The following is a 22,148-nucleotide window of genomic DNA, read 5'->3' as shown; positions in this document are numbered from 1 at the left end:
ACTGGCCCTTCACTGTCATTGAGTCAAAATCCTGGAATTCCTTCTCAATAGTATTGTGGGTCTACCTACAGCAGGTGGACTACAGCAGTTCAGGAAAGCAGCTCACCACCACCTTCTCAAGGGCAACTAGGGACAGGCAATAATAAACTAAAAAAATCATTCTGGCCAGCCAGTAACATCCACATCCCATACGTGAAAAAAAACACACAGATGATAGGAGAAGGGAGGTTATGTTGAAGCTGTACAGGAGTTTGGTTAGGTCACAGCTGGGGTACTGTGTCCAGTAATTCTTGTCTCCTGACTACCGGAAGGATGTGTTTGCACTGGAGGGGTGCAGGGGAGATTCACCAAGAGGAGCACTTCAGCAGGGGAGAGATGCTGGAGAAGCGTGGGTGTTTCCTTTGGAGCAGAGAAGGCCAAGGAGGCACCTGATAAAGGTATGGGGGGGATAATGGGGGGGGAACATGTACGGAGGGGGAGGAAGCAACTATTCCCCTTAGTCGAAGGTTTAATGAAAGGGAGAAATAATTTTAAAGTGAGATGCAGGATGTTAGTGGAATTGAGGAAAGATGGCGGGGATATGGAATGCACTGCTTTGGAGGGAAGTGGACAACCTTTCAGAAGTAAATGGAGGGACATTTGAAGTATCATTTCATTCAGGGCTGTGTACAAAGTGTGGGAAGGTGAGGCTGATGTAGATAGTAATAAAGTTTTGGAAGTACAGACTCAATAGGGCAAAGGACCTCTTAAGTATTGCATGACTCTGTGATTCTGTGGTTTGGAAAGTTGACAGAGGCTTAGTGAGTACATCCTGTAGGTAGTGCACACTGCTACTACTGAGTGTCAGCCATGGGGGAGAGTGATTGCTGGAAGTTGTGGATGGAGTTCTGATCCAGCATGGTGCTTTGTTCTGGATGGTGTCGAGCTTCTTGAGTGTTGTTGGAGCAGCACCCATCCAGGGCAAGTGAGGAGTGTTCCATCACAGTCCTGACTTGTGCCTTGTAGATGGTGGACAGGCTTTGGGGAGTCAGGATGTGAGTTACTCACTGTAGAATTCCCAACCATGAATGGAGTATTTGAATGTCCAGGAAACCTTGGATAGGTTAGCATTATTTTGTTTGAAATTGAAGAAGCTCTGGGAAGATTTAATTACCGTGTGAAAAATTGAGGGCCCTGGGTAGAGTCAATAAGGTGGATCAATTCCCACAGCAAAGAAAACCAAGCAAACGAGATTTAGAAAACAATTTCGAAAGGTCCTAAAATGCACTGCAAAACAATGTGTCAACTTATTTCCCAATAAAGTTAAAATTCACACAACACCAGGTTATAGTCCAACAGGTTTAATTGAAAGCTAGTGTGCTTCCAATCAAACCTGTTGGACTATAACCTGGTGTTGTGTGATTTTTAACTTTGTACACCCCAGTCCAACACCGGCATCTCCAAGTCATTTCCCAATAGTATCTGTTACCTGTACATCAAAACTTTAAGTTCAACTTAATCGATTTCCCTCTGTCTTATGAACTAAGTTTCTGTCTTATGAACTATGGTTCTTCCTATGTGACTACTCTCAAAACTGAGAACTTAGACCCTTTCCGTTTCTAATAACTGGCAGATTTCTACCAAACACTCCTGGTCTGGGAGTTGCATCAATCAAACTTATCGACTGAGCTAATTTATTCACTTAATCACTCTGCAGCATTCGAGGAGAGAAATTATAGTCATTTCTGACTCTAGTCAGGTCTCCTCTGAAAAGAATTTTTTTATGGTGTAGGCTTTTTAAGTCAAAATCAATTTTCAATTCATCTAAACTGAAAAGCAAGTTGACGATTTTCAATGTTTATCTTTCATAAAGCAGCATAGTTTCCCACTAGCATTCCATCAGTGCATAGTCACCTGCTCTCTGTCAGACATCACACAACACCAGGTTATAACCCAACAGGTTTATTTGAAATCACAAGCTTTCGGAGCACTGCTCCTTCCTCAGGTGAAGCAAGAGAGAGAAGCGCACAGGCACAGAATTCTCTCTCACTTCATCCGATGAAGGGGCAGCGCTCCAAAAGCTGGTGATTTCAAATAAACCTGGTGGACTATAATCTGGTGTCATCTGACTTCTGATGTTGTCCACCCCAGTCCAACACTGGCACCTTCACATCATGTTACAGAGTAAATTAGGTCACTGGTTTGGAAGGATTGTCTGACCTAATTTCTTATTGAAAGAAGCTCTTCACAGTAGTAATCAACACCCAAATACCACTATTTTCAAATCCAAACTTTAAAAATGGTATTCAAATATATATTTAAATCACACACTTTTCATCCCAATACAATACTGCAATATTGAAAATGTAAAAGTTCATTCCTTCAGTTGCTAATTGATATTAAAATCTTACATTTTTTCTTATTATTTCCTTCTGCCTCTTTTCTCCTCTCTTAATCAATTGTTTTTTCACCCATTTTGTATCTTTTTCTGTATCTGATCCAAGGTTGCTCTAATTTGCATTTCCTTTCAGGCCTTGCCCTATTCATTTTGCAATCCTTCACTTTAATTGGTTAAAGAATACATTGTGGTGTTCATTGAATAGGGTAAAAACAATGACTGCAGATGCTGGAAACCAGATTCTGGATTAGTGGTGCTGGAAGGGCACAGCAGTTCAGGCAGCATCCAAGTAGCTTCAAAATCGATGTTTCGGGCAAAAGCCCTTCATCAGGAATAAAGGCAGTGAGCCTGAAGCGTGGAGAGATAAGTTAGAGGAGGGTGGGTGTGGGGAGAAAGTAGCATAGAGTACAATGGGTGAGTGGGGGAGGGGATGAAGGTGATAGGTCAAGGAGGAGAGGGTGGAGTGGATAGGTGGAAAAGGAGATAGGCAGGTAGGACAAGTCAAGGGGACAGTTACTGAGCTGGAAGTTTAGAACTAGGGTGAGGTGGGGGAAGGGGAAATGAGGAAACTGTTGAAGTCCACATTGATGCCCTGGGGTTGAAGTGTTCCGAGGCGGAAGATGAGGCGTTCTTCCTCCAGGCGTCTGGTGGTGAGGGAGCGGCGGTGAAGGAGGACCAGGACCTCCATGTCCTTGGCAGAGTGGGAGGGGGAGTTGAAATGTTGGGCCACGGGGTGGTTTGGTTGATTGGTGCGGGTGTCCCAGAGATGTTCCCTAAAGCGCTCTGCTAGGAGGCGCCCAGTCTCCCCAATGTAGAGAAGACCGCATCGGGAGCAACGGATACAATAAATGATTTTAGTGGATGTGCAAGTAAAACTTTGATGGATGTGAAAGGTTCCTTTAGGGCCTTGGATAGAGGTGAGGGAGGAGGTGTGGGCGCAGGTTTTACAGTTCCTGCGATGGCAGGGGAATGTGCCAGGATTGGAGGGTGGGTTGTTTGGGGGCGTGGACCTGACCAGGTAGTCATGGAGGGAACGGTCTTTGCGGAAGACGGAAAGGGGTGGGGAGGGAAATATACCCCTGGTGGTGGGGTCTGTTTGGAGGTGGTGGAAATGTCGGCAGATGATTTGGTTTATGCGAAGGTTTGTAGGGTGGAAGGTGAGCACCAGGGGCGTTCTGTCCTTGTTACGGTTGGAGGGGTAGGGTCTGAGGGCGGAGGTGCGGGATGTGGACGAGATGCGTTGGAGGGCATCTTTAACCACGTGGGAAGGGAAATTGCGGTCTCTAAAGAAGGAGGCTATCTGGTGTGTCCTATGGTGGAACTGGTCCTCCTGGGAGCAGATATGGCGGAGGCGGAGAAATTGGGAATACGGGATGGCATTTTTGCAAGAGGTAGGGTAGGAAGAGGTGTAATCCAGGTAGCTGTGGGAGTCGGTGGGTTTGTAAAAAATGTCAGTGTCAAGTCGGTCGTCATTAATGGAGATGGAGAGGTCCAGGAAGGGGAGGGAGGTGTCAGAGATGGTCCAGGTAAATTTAAGGTCAGGGTGGAATGTGTTGGTGAAGTTGATGAATTGCTCAACCTCCTCGCGGGAGCACGAGGTGGCGCCAATGCAGTCATCAATGTAGCAGAGGAAGAGGTGGGGAGTGGTGCCGGTGTAATTACGGAAAATCAACTGCTCTATGTAGCCAACAAAGAGACGTGTTCATTGAATAGTCTAGCTGTCTAGTTTCACTCACTGCATTATTACCAGCTCATACTTTCAACAAGTTAGCATGCACGATATTTCAAAATTTAAGTGTGGAAGAATGACTTTAGCTGTCTTGCAACTGCACCCTATGCCCCATTGTCAATGCTTTGGATTAATTATTCCCCAACTCTCAACACCATGCTCCAATATATATTCCAAAACCTTTCTTGTGGGAGTAATTGCCAAAAATATATGAGAAATTCCTTGAGATGGTTTCAGTTTCTTTATTTTGACACTGAACGGAACGAGGTTGAATGAGCATACATGCCTTCCTTTAGAATTTCACTTTGTAATTTGACTAAGTGCTGGAAAATAAAGGCAGGTTGTATCAGGGATTGTTAGAAGCAGGCGGTGACATGTCTGTTAATTGGATCATGGAATGAAAACATCTTCAGGCTCTGGCTATGTCATTGTGACAACTGACTCATCTGGTGTCTTGTCAGATTAAAGCTCATCCAGGCTGTAGCTGAAGAGAATGCTTTGTGTAATAAATGCTTAATGAATCATACTGAATACCCTGAGGGAGTTGGGGAGGGTGGTTAGCTGGGGAACACTGGATTACAAAGTTTATGTGCATTGTTGTTGAGAGAGACAGGAGGAAGCAGAAAGGAAAAATGTTCTAACCAACAGCAGAAACCAAAAGGTTAACCCAACTTGGATTGAAACCATGGCCTCATGATAAACTGAGGGAACAAACATGAAAAAAGATTCACAACAATTTGTTCCACACTTAGGATTGGGAAGAGGCCATTCAGCCCCTTGACGTGGAGCAAGGGACAGCCATGACTGTTTAATAGTAGCCACTGAGCCCCTCCATCACCCATATATGCCTGTCCAACAACGAATTAACAAGACATCAATCTTCATTATGTAAATAAGGCTGATTTTCTCAAACCTTCCTGAACAAGTTTTGAGAAGATTTGTAACTCAGGTTGAGGTTCTGGATGTAGGTTTGCTCGCTGAGCTGGAAGGTTCATTTCCAGACCTTTCGCCACCGTACGAGGTAACATCTTCAGTGGGCCTCTGGGTGAAGTACTGCTGATAATTCCTCTCACTAGTACCCTTACATACAGATAAGGAAGGACACCACTTCGACTGGGACAACATATCCATTCTAGGACAAGCCAAACAGAGACATGCATGGGAATTCCGAGAAGCATGGCATTCCAACCAGAATTCTATCAACAAACACATCGAGTTAAACCCCATCTACCAACCCCTGAGAAAAAGAACCAGAAATGACATCACCACAGAAAATGACATCACCATCCCAAAGAAACCCAAACATATAAATAGAAACCAGGAATTACCAGCAGTGCTTTGGCCAGAGGCCCACTGAAGATGTTACCTAGTATGGTGACAAAACGTCTGGAAATGAACCTTCCAGCTCAGCGAGCAAACCTACATCCAGAACCTTGCTGATGTTCAGAAGGTTCACAAATCCATGACGGACAGTTATGACATTAAGGCAATGTCAAAGTCTCCCAGAACCCCCAGAACATCTCTCAATTGGCTGTAAATTGGCAGCAGGTCACAGCATAATTTCGGTAAATGTGCGCCCTGCCTAATTGTGGAATGATCGAACAGGTTAATTCAGCAAGTAGACTTTATTTATGATGAGGTAAAAACAATGGCTGCAGATGCTGGAAACCAGATTCTGAATTAGTGGTGCTGGAAGAGCATGGCTAAGCTATTTCAGAAAGAAATTGATTGTTCACTTCCCTCAGATTTTCGTTTTGCATTTTGCCGATTAATATTTGTGGTTTTCTTGCCCAGGATTGCATACCTCACAGAAATGCATAAAATTCTTGCAGACCCTGGCAGAGGTTGTGAGTGGTTGTTCCACCCTCTTCCAGCTCCAGCTGGGGAACCTAAAACAAGGGATCACTTGGCAAGGTGTTCCTCCTGGCTTCGGGATCCCGATATCGGGAGCAGATAAGGTTCCTGAGCCTGCACGTGGTGGCAGTGAGAATGGTGAAATCGATACTCCAGTGGTAACTTTGTAATGTGGGCATTCTCAATGTGGAGATACCCATCACCGTCTTAGCCTGGGTTAGGAGGGAGACCCCTGTGCTGAACCATGGGTCAGATACGATGGTGGCCTTTCATTGATGCACCCACCCACACCCCATAGATGTAAGGTTTGGGAACTCTGGCTCCAATTTCTTAGCACACTTTCATCCCCCCAACCTCATTCACCCAGCCGCACTGAGACCTCTATTAATATTGGCCAAGAAAACATCAGAGAGCTGTCTCCAGGCTTGCCCTCACAGAGACACAGAATTGTTATGGTACAGAAGGAGGCCATTCGGCCCATTGCGCCTTCACCAGTTCTAGTGCCAGTCTGCTGCCTTTTCCCAACATCCTGCACAGCATTTCCAGATATTTTCCAATCAACCTGTTCATATGTGTTAAGACACATTTCCAGAGTGGGAAGGACTTGAACCCAGATTCAAGGTTCAGAGGTAGGGGTGCTGTACCGTATCCATCCGAATGATCATCCCATACACACTTGAGTTGAGTTACTTCCAGGTACTATTTTTCTGAGCCAGCCCCTCATACCAAGCCCAATCTCCAGGGATGCAATAAATAGGAGCAGATGTAGACCATTCCATCCATCCAACCTGCCCCACCATTTATATAACCATGGCTGATGTTGGACTTCAACTGCACCTTCCCGCTCCCTCTCTGTATCCCTTGATTCTTACAGAAACCAAGGTCTGTTTTTCCCTGGCCTTAAAGTATCTTCAACAATGGAACATCCACAACCCTCCATAGTGAAGAGTTCCTAAAATTCACAATCCTTTTTTTTGGAAAGAACTTCTTCCTCATCTCAGTCACGAATGATCATCCTATATCCTGAGACAACATTCCCGAATTCTAGACTCCCTGACTGCTGTAAACCTCTCAGCATTTTCCTTATCGGGATCATTGATGTTCAATCAGCTAAGTAGTAAATCAATCAGCAAGTAGACTAGGAAAATCCAGATCGTGGCTTCAAGGTAAGGAATCTGTTATGTAGGACTGAGATGAAGAGACATTGCTTCAATTGGAAGGCTGCTGATCCATTGAAGAATCTACCCCAGTTGGCTGTGGGGCTTTAGTTATCAAGTCATACAGCACAGAAGAGGCTCTACGGCCCTTCAATTCTGTGACAACCTTTCTCCACTAATCCCACTTCCCAGTCATTGAGAAGATTCAAGGCTGAGATTGATAGATGTTGGATGATCAAAGAATTAAGAAATATGAGGGAAGGGCAGAAAATAGAAATTGAGGAAGAAACTAGGCCCTGACTTACATTGAATGGGAAAGGAGAAAGTGAGGACTGCAGATGCTGGAGATCAGAGCTGAAAATGTGTTGCTGGAAAAGCGCAGTAGGTCAGGCAGCATCCAAGGAGCAGGAGAATCGATGTTTCAGGCATGAGCCCTTTTTCAGGAATGAGGAAAGTGCGTCCAGCAGGCTAAGATAAAAGGTTGGGAGGAGGGACTTGGGGGAGGGGCGTTGGAAATGTGGAAATGCGATAGGTGGAAGGAGGTTAAGGTGAGGGTGATAGGCCGGAGTGGGGGTGGGGGTGGAGAGGTCAGGAAGAAGATTGCAGGTTAGGAAGGCGGTGCTGAGATCGAGGGTTGGGACTGAGACAAGGTGGGGGGAGGGGAAATTAGGAAACTGGCGAAATCTGAGTTCATCCCTTGTGGTTGGAGGGTTCCTAGGTGGAAGATGAGGCGCTCTTCCTTGAATGGGAAAGTCAACTCGAGGGGCCAAATGGTCTCAGACTGTTCCTATCTCTTCTGGTCTTGTGTCCTTATCATTGGCTTGCATAGTTTCTAGTTAGTTTCCCCATAGGCGCTACTACAAGGCAAAATAATGATGAGGAGCCAAGTTGATCCCTGGAGATTATCAGCTCTTAAATTTCAATGATATAATCAAATTTTACAACAGGATGAGATAATAATGGTGGGTGCATTTGTGAAACAGCCCGTTGTGTTTATGAAGTATGGGCTTTAATTCACATGCCAAGGAGCACTGCTTCTTCAAGGGAATGCAAAACATTAATTTTAGCAATTAAAAATTGACAAGATCCTGTAAATATTTGAACAGAATTAGCTGTACATTAATGGCTGATGTTCAGACTATCACAGTAATTGTGTAAGTACAATTATGATGTATTGAATAAGCGTTCACTACAAATCTCAATTTTAGTTCGAACATTTTAAAAATTCTGATTAAAGGATAATCGCTACCTATATTACAATAGCAAAGCTGCAAGCAGTGCCTGATTATTGATGGAGGTGGGCCTGATAAATGGGTGATTAAATGAGCTGTCTGTCAATTTGGGAATGCTCTGTCGAAAGTCATTGGCCAGCAGCAGGGTAAGGAACCTACAGCTGGGTTGGAGTAGTTAGTGAGAGTCCATGTTAGTTTTGATAAAGGAGGAAGAGATAGAAGGTAGGGTACAGTCCTCTGTATTCTGGATTAGTGGTGCTGGAAGAGCACAGCAGTTCAGGCAGCATCCAAGGACCTTCGAAATCAACGTTTTGGGCAAAAGCCCTTCATCAGGAATAAAGGCAGTGAGCCTAAAGCGTGGAGAGATAAGCTAGAGGAGGGTGGGGGTTGGGAGAAAGTAGCATAGAGTACATTGGGTGAGTGGGGGAGGGGATGAAGGTGATAGGTCAGGGAGGAGAGGGTGGAGTGGATAGGTGGAAAAGGAGATAGGCAGGTAGAACAAGTCCGGTCAAGTCATGGGGACAGTGCTGAGCTGGAAGTTTAGAACTAGGGTGAGGTGGGGGAAGGGGAAATGAGGAAACTGTTGAAGTCCACATTGATGCCCTGGGGTTGAAGTGTTCTGAGGCGGAAGATGAGGTGTTCTTCCTCCAGGCGTCTGGTGATGAGGGAGCGGCGGTGAAGGAGGCCCAGGATCTGCATGTCCTCGGCAGAGTGGGAGGGGGAGTTGAAATGTTGGGCCACGGGGCGGTTTGGTTGATTGGTGCGGGTGTCCCGGAGATGTTTCCTAAAGCGCTCTGCTAGGAGGCGCCCAGTCTCCCCAATGTAGAGGAGACCGCATCGGGAACAACGGATACAATAAATGATATTAGTGGATGTGCAAGTAAAACTTTGATGGATGTGAAAGGCTCCTTTAGGGCCTTGGATAGAGGTGAGGGAGAAGGTGTGGGCGCAGGTTTTGCAGTTCCTGCGGTGGCAGGGGAAAGTGCCAGGATGGGAGGGTGGGTTGTAGGGGGGCGTGGACCTGACCAGGTAGTCACGGAGGGAACGGTCTTTGCGGAAGGCGGAAAGGGGTGGGGAGGGAAATATATCCCTGGTAGTTGGGTCTGTTTGGAGGTGGCGGAAATGTCGGCGGATGATTTGGTTTATGCGAAGGTTGGTAGGGTGGAAGGTGAGCACCAGGGGCGTTCTGTCCTTGTTACGGTTGGAGGGGTGGGGTCCGAGGGCGGAGTTGTGGGATGTAGACGAGATGCGTTGGAGGGCATCTTTAACCACATGGGAAGGGAAATTGCGGTCTCGAAAGAAGGAGGCCATTTGGTGTGTTCTGTGGTGGAACTGGGTCCTCCTGGGAACAGATCCGGAGGAGGCGGAGGAATTAGGAATACGGATTGGCATTTTTGCAAGAGGTAGGGTGGGAAGAGGTGTAATCCAGGTAGCTGTGGGAGTCGGTGGGTTCGTAAAAAATGTCAGCGTCAGGTCAGTCGTCATTAATGGAGATGGAGAGGTCCAGGAAGGGGAGGGAGGTGTCAGAGATGGTCCAGGTAAATTTAAGGTCAGGGTGGAATGTGTTGGTGAAGTTGATGAATTGCTCAACCTCCTCGCGGGAGCACGAGGTGGCGCCAATGCAGTCATCAATGTAGCAGAGGAAGAGGTGGGGAGTGGTGCCGGTATAATTACGGAAGATCAACTGCTCTACGTAGCCAACAAAGAGACAGGCATAGCTGGGGCCCATACATGTGCCCATGGCTACCCCTTTGGTCTGGAGGAAGTGGGAGGATTCAAAGGAGGAATTGTTAAGGGTGAGGACCAGTTCGGCCAAACGAATGAGAGTATCAGTGGAAGGGTACTGTTGGGGACGTCTGGAGAGGAAACAACGGAGGGCTTGGAGGCCCTGGTCATGGCGGATGGAGGTGTAGAGGGATTGGATATCCATGGTGAAAATGAGGCATTGGGGGCCGGGGAAACGGTAGTCTTGGAGGAGGTGGAGGGCGTGGGTGGTGTCTCGAATGTATGTGGGGAGTTCATGGACTAGTGGGGATAGGACAGTGTCAAGGTAAGTAGAGATGAGTTCAGTGGGGCAGGAGCATGCTGAGACAATGGGTCACCCTGGCCGACACATAAACTAATATCATTTATTGTACCCGTTGCTCCCGATGCGGTCTCCTCTACATTGGGGAGACTGGGCGCCTCCTAGCAGAGCGCTTTAGGGAACATCTCCGGGACACCCGCACCAATCAACCACACCGGCCCATGGCCCAACATTTCAACTCCCCCTCCCACTCTGCAGAGGACATGGAGGTCCTGGGCCTCCTTCACCGCTGCTCCCTCATCACCAGACGCCTGGAGGAAGAACGCCTCATCTTCCGCCTCGGAACACTTCAACCCCAGGGCATCAGTGTGGACTTCAACAGTTTCCTCATTTCCCCTTCCCCTACCTCACCCTAGTTCTAAACTTCCAGCTCAGCACTGTCCCCATGACTTGTCCGGACTTGACCTACCTGCCTATCTCCTTTTCCACCTATCCACTCCACCCCCTCCTCCCTGACCTATCACCTTCATCCCCTCCCCCACTCACCCATTGTACTCTATGCTACTTTCTCCCCACCCCCACCCTCCTCTAGCTTATCTCTCCACGCTTCAGGCTCACTGCCTTTATTCCTGATGAAGGGCTTTTTGCCCGAAATGTCGATTTTGAAGCTCCTTGGATGCTGCCTGAACTGCTGTGCTCTTCCAGCACCACTAATCCAGAATCTGGTTTCCAGCATCTGCAGTCATCGTTTTTACCTACAGTCCTCTGTGTTGCAAAGTGTGGGGCATGTCATCAATGGCAGAGATGTCTAATATAAGCTAGGGTCTGATCATTATGTTGGGAAGGATGGGAACAGGATTGTTACATCAGTACGTCAGAAAGATAGATAAGTGTATTGATCAGTGAGAAAGTATTTCAGTCCATGTTGACACACATCCCATTTGGAGAACTTCACTTGTAAGTATCATGCTCAGTGTGACTTGGCATACCCATGTGACTTAGGGTATAAACATGTTGCAGTTTAGCAAAAAAAGCCATTGAACACTTCTACATGAACTCTGGTGCCAGTCACGTGGATTTCCTAAGTGGCAAGAGAGCCAGCTGTGGTAATGAACAGCAAGGAAGAGTTAGATCAGCAATCTAGTAATGTTCAACCATTGGATTAGTCAAACTGACTGTGAATTTTCCAGTGCTGTGCAAATGAAAAATGATATGATATAGAACGATAATACATATTATGATGATTCCAGCCCCAAAGGCAAAATTATGAAATAGCTACAGAGTTAAACAAAAATCCTGAACAAATAGGAGTAGCAATTGTCCTATTAGAGCTGGAGAATGAGGGCTACAAGTTACAATGTGCCCTCAAACTCAGTGAGGATCAAGAAAGCCAAACTGGAGAAAATCTAAGGACATTGAAATTACACTTTGAAACTTATATCAATGTTATTTATGTATGGTATACATTCAATCTCAGAATTCAGGGACAGAGAGAGAAAGTTGTTCAATATGTGAGGGAACTGAGACATCTAGCTGATGAGTAATGAGACGTTCTGAGGCATAAGAGATTCTGCATGACTGCGTGTCTGCTGACAGAGGAGAAACTTACTCTCCAGATAACTATCGATATAGAGCTCTGAGGTTGTCACTTTAGCTGGAAAGTACTAATGGAAGAATGGCTGTGGATTTATATAATACTGAGAGACAATCCAGTCCAAACAAAAACAACATAGTAGGAGAGAATAAAGAAAAAAGTTTGCAGAAGGGTAAACAAAACGATCTAATGCAAAGTAGAGAATGTAAATATTCTAAAAGATGCCACACGAACCAGAAGATTAGATTCCCTACAGTGTGGAAACAGGCCCTTCAGCCCAACAAGTCCACACCGATCCTCCAAAGAGTAACCCACCCAGACCCATTTCCCTCTCACTACTGTACCTAACATTATGGGCAATTTAGCATAGCCAATTCACCTGACCTGCACATCTTCAGACTGTAGGAGGAAACCAGAGCACCCAGTGGAAACCCACGCACACACAGGGAGAACGTGCAAACTCCACACAGACAATTGCCTAATGTGCAATTGAACCTGGGACCCTGGTGTTGCGAGGCAGCAGTGCTAACCACTGAGCCACCATGCTACCCCTGAAAACCCAAAGTAATAATCATACCCCTCGACCAACAAGCCACATGCCAGAGGCACGATGTTCAGTGTAGGGAAAAAACATTATGCTAACTGTAAGAAGCTATATCACATTATACACAGGCTTGTAGCTAGAAAGAGGCATGACTGCTGGAGAGATGACAATGCTGATGTACCATCCCACACCATGCAACAGGTTAGGATCAACAGATCTAAAAATGCTCAGAGTGGTTTGTGCAAATTAAAATGATGACTACACAAGAGCATCAAGTGAAGGTTAAGAATCAAATAGACACTGGTGCTTCATGTAACGTAATGAGCGTCACAGACCTGTATGATGTGACTCAGCATGCTGACCCCAATTGAAGTCCTCAAATACAACATTGAGGTGAAGCAATGGAATGATACTCATCCCAAGAATGAACTGCTAGAGGAAATGGTAGATGCAGGTACAGTTATAATATTTAAAAGACATTTGGACAGGGACATTAATATAAAAGATATAGAGGAATATGGGCCAAACACAGACAAGTGGGACTAGCCTAGTTTAGGAAAGTTGGTTGGAATGGACAAGTTAGACCAAAGGGTCAGTTTCCATGTTGTATGACCCGATAACTGAAGCTGAGAGCCCAATGCAGTAGGACGAATGCAGAACTACAGTTTCAGACAGCAGACATTAAGCAAAATCCACTAATCTCAGCTGCAACAAGACTGAAGTTTGGACAGGATCCTTTCACTGTCAGTGCATGAGGTATGCATGTGAATCCAGGTACTTTTACTTTTATATTTTTCTAGTTCAACTTCCAGGTTCCTCCAGTGACCTCTCTCTAGCAGCCTCTCTGGATTCTGATTATGGTCTTCAAAGCCTTAATGAGATCTTTTGGATCTACGCCAACCTTCAGCCTTCCGGGTGTCCTTCAGACTTAAGGAGTTACCACTTCCTTAATGACTCCAGTCTCTTCCAGCTCCGCTGCCTTGTCTTTCAGGCTGGACTTGAGGGCTTCAGAAACCCTCCTCAGCAGGTGCTGATGTTGGTCCCACACTCTCATCCACTTCCAGATGACATTTACTTGGAAGATATCCAAGCCCAGCAAAAATATATTTGTAATCCTTCAGCAATCTTTGATTTAAAATAGCACGTCTTGTCAAATTTCAATATGTCCATGGAATTTGGGTTCTGATCCAATTTTATGACACTTCATGCCCTGTAGAAACTTTGCAAGTTTCAATAAAATTGTCCCCCATTCTTCAAAACCCTGAAGAATACATACTCTGTTTCCTCAATCTCTCGCCGTTAGTCAATTATTCCATCCCAGGGATTAATATGATTTACTATTATATTATATATGTGAAAATGTGTAACAATTGGTAGTTTACATGTTGTAAGTGTGAGACAAAACCTATGTTAAAATCTATAAACCTGATGAAGGAGCAATGCTCCAAAAGCTTGTGATTTCAAATAAACTGTTGGACTGTAACCTGGTGTCATCTGACTTCTGACTTTGTCCACCCCAGTCCAACATTGGCACTTCCACATTAAAGAAAAGCTACTTAGTTAAAAATGGTCATAGTTATTGATTAGATCTAAGTCGAATGATGATGAGGCTTTGCACTTTTCATTCATCAGGACATATCCAAGAATGCCAAATTGCAAATAATCATAATTTATCGGTTGCTAACTAAGCAGTACCCTTTTTGCTGCAGTATGAACTGTTGTCTATTTGCCTCCCAATGACTGTGTTTTTACATTTCTTCATAATGAGAATTCATATCATTTGAAGCTTCAGTTTGATGTACTGATCTCTTACAGAATGCAGAAGCCAGCTACGATTTCAGCAGCAATGATCCATATCCATATCCCCGCTACACAGATGATTGGTTTAACAGGTAATGCAGACGCAATGTGTTCATTCTCTGGTGCTGCCCAGGAAGCTGCAGGCTCTTAGAATGCTGAAAAGCATGCAGTCTTACTGAATTATGAATGTGCCAAACAATCAAGGCCACTCAATGACAGCAGAGAGCGGTCAGTGTCTGGGTCACATTAGGTATTGATTTTTGTATTTGATCCAAATCACTTTAACGCACTTGATGCTCCATCCTTTGTCCACAGTGAAATATATATTTATTCAGGAGGTGAAAGGCAAACTGCTCTTGGTTTTATGAGGATTCTTGTTAATCTATTTATATTGGAAATGCCTCTGCGATTATTTGGTCTATTAGACTGTATTTGACTGTATAGTGCACTGACCAAAGATTCTGACATATTGGCCAGGTTTAGGGTGACTAGTTTTGTGTTTAAAGCCCAAACTTGAAATCTTTGCGAAATAGTCTTCTGTTTATTGAAGCATAATAACCACATCTCTGTCCAACTCCAGAAATAAAGAGGAAGAACTGAGAAGATGGAAAATAGAGTTAGTTCAGAAAGAGATATCCTATTGGCTAATATGTGCTCACTAGACCTGGAATGTAAGTTATTGTGTTGAAATGATTAGATGTCTTTTGACATGATGATACCGACAGACAAAAGGACAGTATAATATTGATTGTAATTAGTGTTCTTGAATTTACTTCACATTAAAACATAACACTTAAAAACTTGGGGAGATGGTGATGAAGTGGTAATCTAGGTTCACAGGTTAATGCTTCAGGGATATAGGCTCCAATTCCACTGGGGAAACTCAATTCAATTAACATTGAATATTAGCTTTGATAATAAACAACCTTTCATTAATTATTGTTAAAAATCCATCTAGATCACTTTATTGCCCTTAACTGGTCTGACTGACATGTGACTCCGAACCCACAGCAATGTGGTTGACTCTTAACTGGCCTCTGAAATGAATTCGAGAGCCACCTCATTCAGGGGCAGTGAGGGATGGGGGACAAATGTTGACCTTGCCAGCGATTTCCAAATCCTTTGAAAAATAACTTTTTAATATCTGTCACACAACACCGACAGAAGAGAATCAGCATGGAGAATGCTGGAGAAACTGTGGAGAGATAGAAACAGAGTTAATATTTTGAGTCCGATGTGGAAATTCTTTGGAAGTTCTGAAGGAGGATCCCTGAACTTGAAACTTTAACTCTGTTTCTCTCTCCACTGAGGCCGCCAGACATGCTGAGGTTCTCCAATAATCTCTCTTTATTTCAGATTTCCAGCATCTTGCAGCATTTTACTTTTAATCATGACAGAATTGAGTAGTTGAGTCTTAGTTACCTTATGACAGGTGTACGGTTATGTCTAAAAGGAAATTTAGAACTAATGTGTTAAATAATAAACAGCATTGTCATTTACTATTAGAATTTATAAAAGGGGAGATGATCAAGTATGGTAATGTCTCTGGATCAGTAATCCAGAGGCTCAGATTAATTCTCTGGGGACGAGGACTCACATTTGACCATGGCAGCTGGGAATTTAAGTGAATAAATCTGGATTTAAAAGTTACTCTCAGCGACGGTGACCACGGCAACTACCTATCATCTTCTAATCAAACAGTTCAGAGATGTAGTTACACACCTCTGGAGCAAGTAGGACTTGAGCCTGCATGGGGTTCCAGAGGTAGAGACACACTCACTGTGCCATTACCTGACACTTGGTGTTCTAGCTCCACAATGTGAAGGCCAGTATTTCAGAAAACAACAAAACAGGTTTAGTGACAACGAACATAGCAACAGGAGTAGGCCATTCAGCCCCTCCAGCCTGATCCGCCATTCAACAAGATCATGGCTGATCTGTGGCCTAACTCCGTATACCTGCTTTTGGCCCATATCCCTTAATACCTTTGTTCATGAAAATTTATCTGTCTCACATTTGAAATGAACAACTGATGCAGCATCACAGCTGTTTGTGAAAGGCAGTTCCAAACCTCCATCACCCTTTGTAGAAATGTCACTCATGTCAGGGTTAGACCTGAGAGAACGGGGAGCCGCAGGTTTGGAGGGTGTGCAGCAAGCAGAGAGATTGAGTTAATGTAACTCTGCCAATTCTCAAGAATTTTCTTTTGTTCACACACAGGACATGGGTGTCACTGGCTGGGTCAGTATTTATTGCCCGTCCCTAGCTTTCCCTTGAGAAGGTGATGGTGATCTGTCTTCTCGAGCCTATGTGCTGTAGGTAGACCCATAATGCCATTAGGAAGGGAATTCCAGGATTTTGACCCAGCAACACTGACCTGCCACCTGCCCTTGTATATTCACACGCTTTTTCTGTTAGTTTGATTCTACCTTTAACATTTGTGAACATTTAACATTCACCATCCATGGTGAACCATCCCTTGGAACTTTTCTTACTCTTTGGAATATATCTGTTCTATTTATTCTTGAATGTCCCCTTAAATATCTGCCACTGCATTTCTTTGACCTATCCTTTAGCCTAACTTGCCAATTCACTTGGCCCAACCCTGCTTTCATGCCCTCATTATTGCCCTTGTTTAAGTTGTTAAAAACTCTCTCAAACCCACTCTCTCCCTGGAGCTGAGTTTAAAATTCAATCATGTTATTGTCGCTATTTTCTCGGAGCACTTTCACTATGAAATCAATAATTAATTCCATCTTGTTTCTCAATACCAGGCTGAGTATATCATAATAAATTATCCTGAAAACATTCAATACACTGGTCATCAAGGCTACCTTTATCCACCTAACATGTTTGATCTACTTGTAGATGAGAATTTTTCATGATTATTGCCATGCTTTTCCGATGAGCTGCCATTATATATCCCTCTGTGCTTCACCTTACCATGTGGTTTCTCACAAGGGTCCTGTACTCCACTCCCACAACTGACTTTATCATTTCTCATCTCTTCCCAGACTGTTTCCACATCCTGGTTTCCTGAGCTTAGGCCATCCTCTCTGTCCATTATACATGAATAGGGTCATTTCTCCACCCTTCCCTAGCTGCTTGATCTTCCTCAATATTAGAGTTTTTGAGAAGCTTTTGCAGCTCGCATTGTGGATGAAGTTGTGGATTTGTTCGCTGAGCCCATTTGTTTTTCTGCAAGCGTTTCGTCACCTGGCAAGGTGACATGATCAGTGCATCTTTGATAAGGTCTTGGTGCTCTATCCTGCCTGGTATTTATATGTCTCTGTTTGTTGTTACTTCTGGTTGTGTATCTGAGTGGTTTGTATATGGAGTCCAGTTCAATGTGTCTATTGATTGAGTTCCGGTTGGAGTGCCCGGCTTCAAGGAATTCCTGTTTCACCTGTGCTCGGATGGTTACATTGTCCCAGTTGAATTTGTGTCCTCCGTTGTCTGTGGGTTTGAAATGAGAGAGTATTGGTCATCTCTGGCAGTGGCCAGCTGATGTTTGTACACTCATATGGCTGTCTGCCCTGTGAAGTGTTTCGCACAGTCCCTGCAGAGTATCCTGTAGATAATGTTCATGTGGGTTTCCTAACGATTCTTCAAAATTCAGGTACCAACCATGTCAACCTCCAAGCATGACTCCAATAGCTACCATTGTTTACAAATCAATGGCACATTCTTGTGACTATATTAGCAAATCAGTCGATGGATTATCATAAGATTGTAAGATGTAAGAGTAAGCACTTATTACATTGATTCTGGATTAGTGATGCTGGAAGAGCACAGTAGTTCAGGCAGCATCCAAGGAGCTTCGAAATCAACGTTTCGGGCAAAAGCCCTTCATCAGGAATAAAGGCAGTGAGCCTGAAGCGTGAAGAGATAAGCTAGAGGAGGGTGGGGGTGGGGAGAAAGTAGCATAGAGTACAATGGGTGAATGGGGGAGGGGATGAAGGTGATAGGTCAGGGAGGAGAGGGTGGAGTGGATAGATGGAAAAGGAGATAGGCAGGTAGGACAAGTCCGGACAAGTCATGGGGACAGTGCTGAGCTGGAAGTTTAGAACTAGGGTGAGGCGGGGGAAGGGGAAATGAGGAAACTGTTGAAGTTCACATTGATGCCCTGGGGTTGAAGTGTTCCGAGGCGGAAGATGAGGCGTTCTTCCTCCAGGCGTCTGGTGGTGAGGGAGCGGCGGTGAAGGAGGCCCAGGACCTCCATGTCCTCGGCAGAGTGGGAGGGGGAGTTGAAATATTGAGCCACAGGGCGGTGTGGTTGATTGGTGCGGGTGTCACGCTGTGACGTCGAACAATTCTTCCGTCGCCTCTGCCTCCGAGCTTATTTTCACAATCAGGACTCCCGCCCACCTTCCGAGGACCCCTTCACCCACCTCCAACACACTGCATCCATCTGGACACCCCGCGCTGGCCTATTACTGGCCCGCGACCTCTTCATTTCCAACTGCCGCCGGGACATTAACCGCCTCAACCTGTCTACCTCCCTCCCCCACTGCAACCTCTCACCCTCACAACTGGCAGCCCTCCAATCCCTTTGCTCCAATCCCAACCTCACCATCAAGCCAGCGGATAAAGGGGGCGCAGTGGTAGTCTGATGCACTGACCTCTACACCGCTGAAGCCAAACGTCAACTCGAGGACACCTCTTCCTACTGACCCCTCGACCATGACCCCACCCCCCATCACCAAACCATCATCTCCCAGACCATACAGAACCTCATCACCTCAGGAGATCTCCCACCCACAGCTTCGAACCTCATAGTCCAGGAACCCTGCACTGCCCGGTTCTACCTCCTTCCCAAGATCCACAAGCCTCACCACCCTGGCCGACGCATTGTCTCAGCATGCTCCTGCCCCACTGAACTCATCTCTACTTACCTCGACACTGTCCTGTCCCCCCTAGTCCAGGAACTCCCCACATACGTTCAAGACACCACCCACACCCTCTACCTCCTCCAAGACGTCCATTTCCCCAGCCCCCAATGACTCATCTTCACCATGGATATCCAATCCCTCTACACCTCCATCCGCCATGACCAGGGCCTCCAAGCCCTCCGTTTTTTCCTCTCCAGACGTCCCCAACAGTACCCTTCCACCGACACTCTCATTCGTTTGGTCGAACTGGTCCTCACCCTCAACAATTTCTCCACTAATCCTCCCACTTCCTCCAGACCAAAGGGATAGCCATGGGCACACGTATGGGCCCCAGCTATGCCTGTCTCTTTGTTGGCTACGTAGAGCAGTTGATCTGCCGTAATTACACCGGCACCACTCCCCACCTCTTCCTCTGCTACATTGATGACTGCATTGGCGCCACCTCGTGCTCCCGCGAGGAGGTTGAGCAATTCATCAACTTCACCAACACATTCCACCCTGACCTTAAATTTACCTGGACCATCTCTGACACCTCCCTCCCCTTCCTGGACCTCTCCATCTCCATTAATGACGACCGACTTGACACTGACATTTTTTACAAACCCACCGACTCCCACAGCTACCTGGATTACACCTCTTCCCACCCTACCTCTTGCAAAAATGCCATCCCATATTCCCAATTCCTCTGCCTCCGCCGGATCTGTTCCCAGGAGGACCAGTTCCACCACAGAACACACCAGATGGCCTCCTTCTTTAGAGACTGCAATTTTCCTTCCCACGTGGTTAAAAATGCCCTCCAATGCATCTCATCTACATCCTGCACCTCCGCCCTCAGACCCCACCCCTCCAACCGTAACAAGGACAGAACGCCCCTGGTGCTCACCTTCCACCCTACCAACCTTCGCATAAACCAAATCATCCGCCGACATTTCCGCCACCTCCAAACAGACCCCCACCACCAAGGATATATTTCCCTCCCCACCCCTTTCCGCCTTCCGCAAAGACCGTTCCCTCCGTGACTACCTGGTCAGGTCCACGCCCCCCTACAACCCACACTCCCATCCTGCCACTTTCCCCTGCCACCGCAGGAACTGTAAAACCTGCACCCACATCTCCTCCCTCACCTCTATCCAAGGCCCTAAAGGAGCCTTCACATCCATCAAAGTTTTACCTGCACATCCACGAATATCATTTATTGTATCCATTGTTCCCAATGCAGTCTCCTCTACATTAGGGAGACTGGGCGCCTCCTAGCAGAGCGCTTTTGGGAACATCTCCGGGACACCCGCACCAATCAACCACACCGCCCCGTGGCCCAACATTTCAACTCCCCGTCCCACTCTGCCGAGGAGATGGAGATCCTGGGCCTCCTTCACCGCTGCTCCCTCATCACCAGACGCCTGGAGGAAGAACACCTCATCTTCCACCTCGGAACACTTCAACCCCAGGGCATCAATGTGGACTTCAACAGTTTCCTCATTTCCCCTTCCCCCACCTCACCCTAGTTCTAAACTTCCAGCTCAGCACTGTCCCCATGACTTGTTCAGACTTGTCCTACCTGCCTATCTCCTTTTCCACCTATCCACTCCACCCTCTCCTCCCTGACCTATCACCTTCATCCCCTCCCCCACTCACCCATTGTACTCTATGCTACTTTCTCCCCATACCCACCCTCCTCTAGCTTATCTCTCCACGCTTCAGGCTCACTGCCTTTATTCCTGATGAAGGGCTTTTGCCCGAAACCTCGATTTCGAAGCTCCTTGGATGCTGCCTGAACTGCTGTGCTCTTCCAGCACCACTAATCCAGAATCTGGTTTCCAGCATCTGCAGTCATTGTTTTTACCTACTTATTACATTGAGTCTAGATTAGAATGGTGCTGAAAAAGCACAGCAGGTCAGGCAGCATCTGAGGAGCAGGAAAATCGACGTTTCGGGCAAAAGCTCTATTACATTGAGTCTGCTCCACCATTCGTTGAAGTTATAAGTGACCTAATAGTCCTCAACTCCACTTTCCTGCCCTTTTCCCATAACATTTGATTCCTTTCCTGATTAAAAATCTATCTGTCTCATTGACCCAACCTTCTCAGGCCTCTGTGGTAAAGAATTTCACAGGTTTATTACCCTCTAAGAGACAAAATTCCTCTTCATCTCTATCTTAAATGGCTGACCCCTTATTTTGAGATGATGCTGTCTGGTCCCACACTCTCCCTCGGGGGAAACAACCTTTCTGCACCTACCCTGTCAAGACCCGAGAGATTCTTGGATGTTTCAATAAGACCGCCTCTCTTTTTTTCTAAATTCTGAGAACAGGCCCAACCTACTAATCTTTCCTCATAAGACAGTCCCTCCATACTCGGGATTGGTGTCGTGAACTTTCTCTGGGCTCCTCCAATGTCAGTGTATCTATCTTTTATTAGGGACACAAAACTGTTCACTGTATTACAGCTGCTCTCTGACTTGTACCTTGTATAGTTTTAGCAAAACCTCCTTCCCGATGCCTTCAAGATAAAGGCCAACATTCTATTTCCCTTCCTTATTTGGATGCTAGCTTTTTGTCATTTATGGATGAAAACCCCTCTGTCCTGTTACTCTCCGCCATCTTTCTCTGTTTAACCAGCTTACAGCTCCTCTATCCTGCCTGCCAGCGTGCATAACATCATGTTTCAGAAACCTGAATTCTAATCAGCAGATGTGGAATTGAACTGAAGTTGAATAAATCTGGAATCAGAAACTAGTGTCACTAACTGTGAGCAGAAAATTGGTAGAGTGTCGGAAAAACGCATCGGATTTGTTAATGTTGCTTAGGGAAGGAAATCAGCCAACCTTATCTGGTCTGGCCTACATGTGACTCCAGACCCACAGTTGACCCTGAATTGGCCTCGTGTGCCACCCAGCTGCCAATGAGGCACCTCACCACCTTTGCAAGGGCAATTGAGGATGGAC

At 45.8% G+C, this 22,148-nt stretch overlaps 1 protein-coding gene across 2 annotated transcripts in view; it reads left to right on the top strand.

Annotated features, from left to right (window-relative positions):
• Positions 1-22,148, top strand: part of pcsk2 (proprotein convertase subtilisin/kexin type 2) — a 103,562-nt gene that overhangs the window by 47,443 nt on the left and 33,971 nt on the right. For both annotated transcript variants that reach the window (XM_072581529.1, XM_072581528.1), the window contains one exon: positions 14,329-14,405. In XM_072581529.1, the coding sequence (XP_072437630.1) occupies positions 14,329-14,405 (77 nt within the window). The remainder of the gene's footprint in view (positions 1-14,328; positions 14,406-22,148) is intronic.

Source organism: Chiloscyllium punctatum, chromosome 11 (genome assembly GCF_047496795.1).
Source record: "Chiloscyllium punctatum isolate Juve2018m chromosome 11, sChiPun1.3, whole genome shotgun sequence".
In the NCBI taxonomy this organism is placed as follows: Eukaryota; Metazoa; Chordata; class Chondrichthyes; order Orectolobiformes; family Hemiscylliidae; genus Chiloscyllium; species Chiloscyllium punctatum.
Note: the sequence above shows the minus strand (reverse complement) of the source record. Positions and strands in the feature narration are given on the sequence as shown.